Consider the following 12,754-nt stretch of genomic DNA (forward strand, 5'->3'; position numbering starts at 1 on the left):
CGCAAGCGCAGACTGTTGAATGAGGTGCATTGTGGGATAGATATAGATCAAATTTTGATACCAGCAAGACCACAATGCACCTAATTCCAAGCTTTACGCGCGCGCCCCGGTATTTGCGATAAGGTCTATGTGGGATGGGGCGCGCGCGCGTTATTTTTATACGCAGAGAGGGAGGCTAGGCTTCATTTCACAAGGTCAACAAACTTCTCAATGCGGCTAGGCTGTAGGCTTTAAGGCGATGTAAAAAAAAAAACTAAGTGACCATAATATTAGCTTTTGAAATGTTTAGTTTCATTATGGAGACTAATTCCATGGTTTCATCTAAAAACAAATGCGAAATGTGCAGACCATTTTAACTTTGTTTACAATAAGTGTTCTGGCAGGCAGTTTACTGCACTACATGGGACGCCATCATGGAGGAAGTTATGAAGTATGTCCTATAATTTTATAGAGGAAAGTTGACATTTTGTGTCTTAATTCTTATTCTTATTCTTATTCTTTATTCGAATACAAGCAGACAGTATGTCAAATAGATAATATAAGTACATGTACAAAAGTAAATACAAAGCAAGAAAAACAGTAGGGCACCGGAAATTATAAAACAACCCTAATGTGATGGCCAGGATCAACAAAAGTATAATTAAACACTGTAGCTCGAAATAAATCCAAGAGTTATAGTAAAAGCTTTCGTCATATCAAAACTTGATAGGAATTACAATGGAACTAGACAGTACATCTCCGCAACCATGGGGAGGTAAAGTCTACCTCCATGCTATGCGCATGCTCCATGATGAGATGGCGCTAGCTCCAACAAACTACCTAGGAGTTATAGCGCCCTCTTTTTAAAGGTGAGACGGCTCGAAATAAGACTATCCAAACATATAGTATGGTATCCTGTATCCTGTACATGTTATAGTAACTGTGTAATTAATAGCACAAGTTGGCTCCACGCGCGCTTAGGCAATGTTATGATTGAACTCGTATCGTACGATCCGACAGTATTTTCGTCCATGGTTTCCCGCAATTTATTGGCGTATGCATGAGATAAAGAGCCTGAGGTAAATTACGATGTGGTTGTTATTGAGGAGGAATTGTGCACATTTAAATTGTATGTGTTGACATTTGTTTGGTGAATTTAAACGTTTATAAAAATAAAGTCAATCAACAAAGATCATTAATTTCAATTAATCAACAGAAACATTCGCACTTCTCATGACAGAACAGAAGCCAGTGCAGTGGGCATTGTGTGTCACTGTGTGTTTCTTGTTGGGGGGGGGGGGGGTCAGTAAAGACTCAGACTAATTTAATTTTATGTGATGATTGATACATAGGCCCTTTTCAAAACCACGGCTTCGGCTCCAGATTCCGCTCAGCCTAGCTTGGCCTCGCGTTTGTTTTGCTTTGCGTACGTGCACACACACACACAGCCTCACATTTGAACTCACACAACACACAGCCTCACATTTGAACTCACACAACACACAGGGCTCGAGAGGAGAGAACGGAGTCTGAAGACAAATCCGATTCAAAAAAAGGCCATAGTGAGTATCTCATCTGGTTGGAAAATATCCGTCTGTATTTGCCCCTTTTTCACCACTGGCACTACTAATTTGAAATTTACTCTGCAAATAGATATATTCCACTTTTGTTGATGGGTAAAAATCGGTGAAAAAGAACCATGCAGGATTGCATTTATAGATAGAGCACTAGAGGATATGAAAATATTCCCTATTATTCTTATGGTTATGTCAAGGTCAAGAAAAACTTTAAAAGAACTTCTAATTCTATTGTAATATCGCTACCGTGATCAGCGCGCCGTCCCTCGTTAACGACCCCTGGCCCTGGGGAGTTGAGGGTGGGAAACACTAAAAAATCAATGCTGAATAAGCTTGGAACAAGGTTGTATCTAATGCTTTTGGTTACCCTTCAAATGATTCATTGTAGTTCCGGCAAGGTAACTTTGTTATGTATTTTATTTAAAAGAGTTGTTTTAAAAGTCTTATAAATCATTTTATCTGGAAACATACGAACATAAATGAAGAATATAAAAGATGAAATAATTGTATCAACAGCTATTATCAAGATGTCATCACCGGTTAAGAGGAATCTCGGACACAAGGGGAATGTCTCTCCAGACCGAGGGATTCCCGACCAAGGGACTGAGTATGCGGATCCTCACCAAGAGGTCATATATGCCACACCGGGTCTACCTAATGTCTACGATTCCCCTGAAAAAGGCAATGTTTATGCCACTCCAAGCCAGAGCCCCGTCCACAGTAGCAAGCCAGGCTCCCCTGCCATGGAGTGGGATGGTTACCAGACGCAGGTTTCTCGGGGGACCGAGGGAAGTGATCGGTGGGACCGCACCCCACCTGAGATCCCGCAGTTTGATCTGGACTCTGAAGATCGGGATCCCGACTCAGATGATGATGGTAGAGATGAGGCGATTAGTGGAAGTCACTGTTCCGCCTCGTGCCTGGTGTTCTGTCGGCCGTGCATGACTGAGCATAACCCTTTACCCAATAACCCATCGGTGTGCACCCGGTTGAAACATTCACTGATGTGCCCACCCCATGGGAGAGTATCACGGGATGTGACGTTGGTTCTGTTTGTGTTGATGTCATGGGGTGTGGTGTGGGGTATGACAGGGGATGCGGCTCTGCCAGGGGGGAACTTCTTTGCATTGTATGTGTTGGTGATATGCTGCATGGTTGGAGGCATTTTGATCAAGCTTGTTCGATTGCCAGCTCTATTAGGTATGTGTGAATGGTAGTAAGTATGTACTGAACCCTCGACTTTATAACACTTAATTGAGAGAACAAAACAAAATTGATTAAAAAGAAAAGAAACTTCAAATGGTAGTTACACTTGAATGGCTTCTGATTGGCATTCAAACAAAGAGATTTACTCTAACATTACGGCTGCATAGCTCAGTTGTTAGAGTGCTGGCACATTTAATCAGAAGTCGCAGGTTAAAAATCTGGGTGTAATGTCCGTGAATGGGTGAATCTTGGAACACTAGGTGGCAGCAGACTTACCAGACAAGATTCCATTGTTCTTTAGTTCTGATAATGTGCACATTAATAATGAATACTCTTGCTACCACCCTGTTCTTATAACTCCCCAATTGCAAATCATCAACAATAACATCCGTTGCCAAGTCAAAAGCATTTAAGATGTTAAATTTGCATTCAAGGATAAGGAATGTTAATTTTGGTTTTTACCCATACACCGATTTGTGTTAGCACTGTATACTCGATACTTTCCCAAGTCCTGTGAAAAAATATCACAGGCATATTACTCTTGAATTGCAAGGGTTTTGGGTTCGAATCCCATTCGAATAATATATAGTCAATAGCAGTTTATTTCCTTCCACTCAGGTATGCTCATTGTTGGCTTCATGCTCCGAAACATCCCCTACATCAATGTTGCAACACACATCGATAAGAACTGGTCTTCAGCTCTCCGCAGTGTCGCCCTGGTAGTGATCCTCCTAAGGGCGGGGCTTGGGCTAGACGCCAAAGCCTTGAAGAGTCTCAGCATGGTGTGCTTGAGGCTGTGCTGCACACCATGTTTAGTTGAGGCTTGTACTGTGGGCGTTGTGTCTCATTTTCTACTGGGCTTCCCATGGGCCTGGGGATTTATGTTGGGGTGAGATTTAAGCCCGGTTCATACTTCCTGCGAATGCGAATGCGATACGAATGTTGACGTCACAAACTCACAACGAATTATTCGCAGCCGTTCAACTTTGTTCAACTCACTTGCGAATATCGCTGCAAAAGGAGGGTTGTGACGTCAAATTCACGTCAAATTCGCTTCGCATTCGCATTCGCAGGAAGTATGAACCGGGCTTTACTTTGTTGGCATATCACTACGAATTTAATGTAGAATTGTCCGTAACAGTACTTTTTATTGGACACTAATCCTTCAATTACATTAATGGTCTCTTCGTAACAGTTTGAATCGCCCACTCTACTCAGAAAGACTTGCTCTCGTCTTCGTCGGTCTCTTGGTAAAACCAAGATGTGTCAGGTGTCAATGGGCAAAACTGCGTCTGTTAGTCTCATGTGTTGATGATTTGGTGACATCCCAAACTTATCCAGCGGACCATTAAGGCAGTTTTAACTTAATAGTTCTTATAAAATAGTGCTTTTTACACACACAAAAAAGGCATCATGTTATTTTTATGACTGGTATGCAGAGCTGTGTTTGAAATCTGAGACCCGTTGTATAGCACATTGTAAGGGTTTACAATGTGGTGCAATATATAGTCAACCATACTGGAAACACAGTGGCAAACCCCTTTTATTTATTAGCTGACAGGGTTGGACTTTTAAGAGCATTACACATTCCGAAGGACAATGTGTCTTGCTCATGGATTCAAGTGCCTTGAATTGGAACCATACACATTTGGAAAACACCAGAACTTGATTCCAATGCCCTAGTAGACCGCCCAACCACGACACATTACAAAAAGTCACCTTTGCATTTTCCTGTATTTCAGTTTTGTTCTTGGAGCAGTCACTCCAGCTGTGATCGTCCCGTCCTTGCTGTCACTTCAGAACAGAGGGTATGGTGTCACAAAGGGTATCCCCACCCTGGTGATCGCTGCAGCTTCCTGTGATGATGTACTGGCCATCAGTGCCTTCGGGGTTATCCTTGGTGCAGCTTTTGCAACAGGTAACAAATGACAATAATATTGCGTTCCCCATAGACACCAAGAGAGAAGAAATTATTATATATTTGCAGCTGCAGATATCTGCCATTGCCACGTCAAATTTGCTGTTCTTAATAGATCCAGGCCTAGGGTCTGTCAATTTGAGTGTCAAGTTGCATACACCATGTATGCAAGTGTTATTTAATGGTTTGTGTCCAACCTGAAATGTGTATTGCACAGTAACACATTGTGGATCTGATTACCTGAATGGCGAACCAAGATTGATCTTGGTTGATGACATCGGGTGAGTTAGGGTCAATGTGCCAAGTGTCTCTCCAACGAAGAAACGTCGGTTTGAGAGCGCATGTACAAGCACTGTTTCACATTTCAAACAGTGTATCGACTCATATTCAGTAACAGAGAGGGTACACTTTTTGGCTCTAAGGAGAATTTAGCATCCAAAACCTCAAGAGCATAATTTAAACAGGTTTAGATAATCAACTGCCTGACCTTGCTCAAACACTGCTTTAATGGTGACCTGATACCTTGGGATCAGCAGTGTAGCATACTCCTGAGAGCGAGCAGAGTAAACTGTTGGAAACGTCCAGATCTGAGTGGCGCTTTTCAGAGCCAAAACTCAAAAGGATTTTATTTAAAAATATGTATAAATGGTTGTAGCTGCAAGTTGACTTGTCTTACACCCCTTTCAGACAGGCGCGCTAGAGTCGCGCCGAACCAAATAGATAAGGAGCGACTCTAGGTCGACCCAAATAAATTATGGTTTCAGAAGGGCAAACTTAACATAACATTTACATTGGCTCGGCTCATGCGCTCCAGAGTCATTCTGAACGACTACAACAGTAGATTTTTCAACTTCTAGCAAGTCCAGTCGTTCCTAACTGTTTCAGACGTCAAACTTTTTATGTACTTCAGAATTTGGTTTGGCACGACTCTTGAGCACCTGTCTGAAACATGTGTTACTTACTATCTATGCATGCCCTATGTGATTAATCCTTTCTTCCACTCCACCAGGTGACCTTGTCTACAACATATTTCGTGGGCCATTGGAGCTTGTAATTGGTGTTGCTTTTGGCTGTATATCTGGTGTTGTGTTATGGTACTTACCAGACAGGTTTCAGGTAACCACCCTTAGTGTAGGTTATGAATTCTTAGTATTTAGTCTGACGATGATGTGGTGGCTTGAAAGTGAGAACTTCAATATTTCAAGTTTGAAATTCTTGGGGACACTAGGCTTCAGCAGACTTGCCATGTAAATCCATGGGAATATTCTCAGACTTTGTTCTGAATGGAAAAATTACTTTCTTTATCTGTGTCTCAAAGTCTCCAATTGCTGTCCATTTTGAAAACACTTGTATGCCTCAGCACGTACTATGTCTTGAAACTTAATGCTTTGTAAGATATAACACAAAATCTGTGAAACTTTGAGCCGAACACAAAAAAAAAGAAGTTTGTTTTGCATAAATTGGGTGCCACCTTGTCAAGTTTGATTCTTTGTCATAGAGTTTCTTAACCAGAAACTGCTGTATATTTTCCTTTCAAAAAATGTGTTGAGCAGTTGTTCTGCTCGCAGAAACTCTGTGCCCCTTTTCAGATCCAAATATTTTGCTTGGGCTCCAGCTTTAGGCTGTCCTGCCTCTTTGGAATCCCTTTAAAAATTGCACATTCTTTTAAATAACTGACCAACATTGGAAACCTAACCTTGAACTCAGAGCTGTGTATTTAGGTAGTTGCGACATGGAGGGACTAGATTTCTTAAGTCACTAGGTTGCTGGATGCCATTTTTGGTCAAAATGCAACACAGCCCAATGGGGAGCCTGGTCTGGCACCCAATGTGCAAACATGCGTTCTTCAGACCAAAAATTGATTCTAATCGCAAGTTAACTCTCTCGATAAACAGCTTTGCCAGAATCCAAGCCAAGGCTGTGGTTTTGAAAAAGGCCTGAGAAATTTTGCTCCGAGTCATGCAATTTAATGAAAATAGTAAATGTTTACAAAGCAGTGTACCAATTCATTGTCATATTACGTACAATACATTGGTTTTGGCTGGTTCCATATTAATTTACTCTGTTTAAATTAAACTTACATCTCTTTAGACGTCCTTTGTGATGAGACAAACTCTTTTGCTCGTTGGTGGCGGACTGTTTGCAGTCTTTGGGAGCTCAGCGTTGAAGTTTTCCGGAGCTGGAGCTCTTGGCTGTCTCACTATGGCATTTGTTGCTGGACATGGATGGAAAAAGCAAAGGGTATATTGTTTCGTCTCTGTTTTTTTGTTACCGGAATATAAAGAAGTGCAAGTGATCTGTTATATACAGGACTACTCCCTATAAGACTGTAAGCGAAAAATTAATGGTAAGCAGATTATTTTGCGCTTATGTATAAGGGTGCGCTTATTTGTAAGGGTATTTCACAGAATAGGATTGTTTGGTGTGTTTGTTCATTTCAGGTCACTAAAACATTCCTAACTCCCAGAAACTTTCCTGTAGTTGAGTAATGGTGACCGCAAGCACAATATACAGCAGTCAGTAGTTGTTTGAAATTGGGAAGAAAATGTTGCTCATTAATTTGCCATCTAAGTAAAAATTAGCAGAGAACCGGCAGATAAAATTATAATAAGCATGATTATTGTGAAATGTAGTTACATGTAAGTGTAATAATGTTGATTGAACTTGGTTTTTCTAGGAGCCAGTAGAGAAGTACATCGGATGGTTATGGCTGCTCTTTGAACCACTTCTGTTTGGATTAATTGGTGCAGAGGTGGACATTAATTCCATTCAACCTGCGACTATTGGTGAGAAAAATGTCGCTGTTAAATCAAAGGTTTATCAAGTTTCAGAGTAAACTTTCAAATTTGTTAGGATCCATTATAAAACAAAAGTCATATTTGTTGAATTGTAGGGAAAAGCAACCACTGTGATTGTGTAGGTGAAGTGTAAATGGGCCTTTCTTGCTAAGAAATTCTACACTTGCAACCATCGTTCTTTACTCTCACAGCTTTGTGCCCAATTCCTAATAAAGCTGTGGAAATAAAAAAGGGTAATCCTTTGTGGACAAGCATTTTTCAAATTTCATTGTATCAAGCGAAATACACAAATGTCAATATCTATTTTTGTCAACACTAATCAGCTATCAGAGTAGGTAATGACATGCTCAATGCTACTTGGTTTGATCGAACAATGGGAGACGTTTGCAATGCTAGGTGGCAGCAGACTTAACAGGTAAGGTAAATTCCCATTGTATCCATAGTTCTGAAAAAGCATGCACATTTCTAAGAGAAACAGATGTACCATAAGTCTGCTGCCACCTAGTGTCCCCATACTTTGTTTCCCATTCTTTGGCGAAGCGATAATGGACATTAGAAAAGAACCAGTACAACCATTAAGGGGATATATACACTTATGGCTTCACCTTGAAGAGTGGTTTGATTTTACCATGACAGGTCTTGGAATTGCTACACTATTCATTGGTTTGTTCTTCAGGCTAATAGCCACCTTCCTAGCCGTCTGCAGAGCCAAGATGAACTTGAAAGAAAAGATATTCATCTCCCTCGCTTGGCTGCCTAAAGCAACTGTACAGGTGAGTTGGTTCAAACAAAACTTGTTGTAGGTGACAGAAAAGTTAGTGGTAAGTCTGATTCCGTTGGTGTTCATTTCAGGGTCTGCCCAAATCAATGCACTATGGTGATTGAATGCCTATTTGTATGGACTCTGATGAAAATAGTTATGCATGGCCTCATGCTTAGCCCAAAATAGGACTCGTCCTCTGTGCTGTACTAAATACACTGTAGTATAAAACAAAACTGAAAGGCGCCAAGGGCTAGCCTCGTGCTAAGAAATTGGTTACTTTAGGGAGGGGGGATATTTCCATCAAAAACAAGGCAAGTTATGAGCCTTTTCAAAACCAAGGTATGGGCTCCCTCTGCTTCGGCTTGGGTTCAATCATCCGTGCAGATGTTGCACAGTGCTTTATCATAAAACAGAGCCGGAGTCAAGATTTGGAAAAGGCCCTATGAGGTGGATTTTAAATGATTTAGTTTTTTTTACATTCCATAAAGAATATGTTCAAAGACAGTGGACACTATTGGTTATTGTCAAAGACCAGTCTTCTCACTTTGTGTATCTCAACATATGCATAAAATAACCAACCTGTGAAAATTTGAGCTTAATTGGTCGTCGAAGTTGTGAGATAATAATGAAAGAAAAAACACCCTTGTTACACGAAGTTGTGTGCAATTAGATGGTTGATTTCGAAACCTCAAATTCTAAATCTGAGGTCTCGAAATCAAATCCGTGGAAAATTACTTCTTTCCCGAAAACTATGGCACTTCAGACGGAGCCGTTTCCCACAATGTTTTATACCATCAATCTCTCCCCACTACTCGTTACCAAGTAAGGTTTTATGCTAATAATTATTTTGAGTAATTACCAATAGTGTCCACTGCCTTTAACAGCTACTCAATGGATTTGGTTCAGTACAAAAGTTTGTAGAAATCCTATTACAGTGAGTCGTTTCTGTTTTGTTGTGTTGACAGGCAGCGATTGGGCCAGTGGCTTTAGACACAGCTATCAAGCATCAAGCTGGAGAAGAATTTGTACTGCTTGGAACACAAGTAAGTAACATTTACCCAATTCACCAAATATTCTCAGTTGTGCCATTTGCGAGCCAATGTCGCTGTGATGTTCTAAGTGTGCAGTTAGGCAGGGTTCACACGCGCACTTTGTACGTGTAACTGTTAAATTTGATATAAAAATTTGAGAGTGTGGCAGGCCGTGGCTGCATGCAACATTGGTGTTAGGGTTCAGTACAAAAGTTTGTTACCCAATGAAGATGTTTTTTGTCAGCTCTAGATGCCACCATTGCTCAGGTGGTACCGGGCGTGTGTGTTGTGCAAATTCTCAAAATTGGAGTTGTGCTATTTTGACTGATAATGTGTACACTATATGCTAGTACTCACTCGGTATATAATATTTTCAAAATCTCGTAGTGCATGGTACAACCCACAGTGTTTAAATCAACTTAATCAACTTATTATGGGGAAGTCACCGGTAAGCTGAAGTGCATTGGAAACAGCTGTTAAGTCAAGTCAGAATTAAAAGACCTAAACTTTTTACATGCATAGCCTAGGGTAGCCTTTGACCCTTCACATTAAACAGGCACGCACATTTTTTGCAGAATTCCTTTTTGCTTGAATATTAGTGCTGTAGAAACTGTACAAAGTAAAAAGAGCTTGAGCACTGCCTCTTCTCTTTGGAATCGACAATGTTACACATCTGATTATACATAACTTTGAATCACTCTTCTTACTCTGCTTGTTTTTAGCTTTTGACTGTTGCAGTACTGTCCATCCTTATCACTGCGCCTTTGGGGGCCATTGCCATAGCGATGACTGGTCCACGCCTCCTCAGTAAGACCGCAAACGAAAAACCTGTCAACAACAACAAGCGCAGAATCGAGATCCATCATATAGGGTCACCCATAAGTGATGAGGTTGTGGAACTCTCCCCAGTGCACCCTGGACCGGAGCATTCCATTCTGCTGAGGAGGGGTGTTGAGGCTGGCATTACTGATGATACGCTGTAACCAGAAAAAGAGAGTGTGTGGTTTAGTATAAAATGCAAACAATGTGTACAGTTGAAGATACCTTTCCAGGCTGATAGTGTCCATATTCTACCACATTATTTTTAATATTATATAAAAGTATAGATCTATATTGAGGTTGGGTTATGAAAAGTACTTAAAACCAGTTGGTCATGTGATGTTCCCGTGGCGTTTCGGCTGCCTCGCTCCGCACTTGCATTGTGCCTTCGAAAAAAATTCCTATTTTTTTTTTTCAACGGGCAGTTGCATGCCTGTGAATTTCAACATGTCGTTTGTGCACAACTTGTGCTCTTGTGTTCAATGTCAAAACAAAATAACACTCAGAGTCGTAGATGCAGGCTTCCATTAACTTAATTAGCGTCCTTACTGGGATCAAACAAAGACCTAATAGTCTCCAGGGAACTTACTTACACTTAATTCTAACCTACACAATTTGTCACTGTTTCAAATTCTACCGAGGGAGCATCTCAAAAATCAGGCCTGTATTAGAAACATTACATGGTTCCCGAAAGGCAGATGGTTGATAGCAATCGATGAACCGCCAGCCAGAACGTTCGGCTGGACAGCAACATTTGTTCGAAAGTTGGGAACAATCCTACCCGCGCATTAGCATTTTAGACATTCCAATGAAACGTTCCGACGGTCCAACTGACCAATGGATGTACACGCACTTCATCCGTTCCTACGATTCGAGATGCTCCTGTAATAATAGCATTGTCTTTCCATGTATTCTAAACTACCTCACTTTTGAACCCTTTCATTACCAATATTGAGTGTATGCTACAACTTGTTCATTTCTGTTTATCTGTGACTGCTACTGATGACTGTGACTAACGAGTGGTCTAGTGCACCGGACTCGTATTATGGTGATATGATTAGCAGAGCTTGGGTCGTGTCCTGGTCTTGACACTTGAGCAAGCCTTTTGACCACTATTGCTTTGCTCTTCAGATGGAACAAAAGCTGTAGGTCCTGTGTGTTGTGTAAAGCACAGAAAAGAACCAAGCACACTTATCGTTAAGAGAAAGGGTTTGCCCGGTCATTTTTTTTTCTGGCAGTTTGGCTGCGAAATGCCCGAATCACCTTGCAAAACCTTACAAAAAATGGGTCTTTATATAAGTTCTAAACTGGCGCTTTTAAGTGTTCATTAAAATCATGTTTGCCAACTTGGCTACTGGAGCTGCATACTCCTAAGGAGTTGAGATATTTCCAGGGATGCCAGGACGTGATAAACATGAGTAGTAGTGTACAATGTATTAATAATCGGTTTAAATGTTTCATTTAAAAAAAAGGTACGTCGTCACATTTGGTAACAAAGAACCAATATAAATGGGTTTTTTTGGTGAATGAAAGGGTTGGAAAGTTTCACAGCACCGAGATTTCCGACCCATGTATTCTTTATTTTTGAATAAATTCTGTGACTTCCACGTAATATCATATTTGCCATGTATACATATTCAATGTACTATGTAAATGTAGCTTGTACAATGTACATTCATTGTAAATGATACAAAGGTACTCAATTCATAACCCTATTTTTAGGATGAATGTTATTTTCCATGTTCTTCCAAGTGCACCAATTGTTTGGAAGGTACTTTTTAAATAATGTTATGCTATTTTGTTAACGTTTAAATAATACAATTGTTGTATCAGGTAAAAACTAAGAGCTCTGTGCCAAAACTAAGCACTCCCTGCCAAAACAAAAACCTGCTCATCAAAATATGAGATGAAAAGAAGGAATTAGCTTACAATTTCATGGCTCTGCTTACCCCCGAATTCTGCGCTTACGATCATGATTCCCCGCTCACGTGCAAGCGCCGAATTTCTGCGCTAGCCTTGTAAGCGTAGAATGCCTAGTAATGTGGAGTACGCACGCGCAGAAGCGCAAATTGCCACTAATCCGTGAAATACGCTTGCTGTAAGCACAGAATTCCCTGCTTCCATAAGCGCCGAATCTGTGCTTACGGTAAGCAGAGCCATGAAATTGGGCCCTGGTTCTTGCTAAACATGTGTGTCTAAAATTCTTAACCCAAATTGTCAGTGGATTTGTCTGCACAATACTACAAAGCTCTGAGGATACAGTGCTGTTTAACTAAGACGTTGAGATGAAACATTGATAAAAATGTCTTCATTTTTAATGTCTTATGGATTAATGTTTCACAAGTGAAGTATTCATTTGTATATAAATTTTAAAGAGAAATATTTTTCAGATTTAAATAACTACCTTTCTTTCAAGTGTATATAAATAGTATGTAAATGAAACCTTGCTTTAAATACAACAGGTACTCAATTAATTATCAATATTGATTTGAAAATGAATTTTTAAGACTCGTTGATTAGACTTTTATTACTTAGATTTTATTTTCCTTTCAAGCTTTTGGGGAAAGTTAAACTAATTGTGTCAATCAAGGCATTTAATGCATCGGGTACTCCATAATAACATTGTGGTAATCATTGTTTCAGCCAACTGAAATAAAATCATT

The 12,754-nt window shown here is 40.3% G+C and overlaps 1 protein-coding gene across 1 annotated transcript; it reads left to right on the forward strand.

The window, feature by feature from the left end:
• The first annotated feature begins 973 nt into the window (after positions 1-973).
• Positions 974-11,752, forward strand: LOC117304063 (sodium/hydrogen exchanger 9B2-like). The gene is made up of 10 exons (XM_033788552.1): positions 974-1,058; positions 2,073-2,756; positions 3,381-3,651; positions 4,505-4,680; positions 5,690-5,796; positions 6,772-6,921; positions 7,358-7,466; positions 8,115-8,251; positions 9,207-9,284; positions 9,995-11,752. Exons 2-10 carry the CDS (start codon positions 2,084-2,086, stop codon positions 10,253-10,255), a joined length of 1,962 nt encoding a protein of 653 aa, XP_033644443.1. The 5' UTR covers positions 974-1,058; positions 2,073-2,083; the 3' UTR covers positions 10,256-11,752.
• The last annotated feature ends 1,002 nt before the right edge of the window (positions 11,753-12,754 follow it).

This window comes from Asterias rubens, chromosome 20, assembly GCF_902459465.1.
Source record: "Asterias rubens chromosome 20, eAstRub1.3, whole genome shotgun sequence".
NCBI lineage: Eukaryota > Metazoa > Echinodermata > Asteroidea > Forcipulatida > Asteriidae > Asterias > Asterias rubens.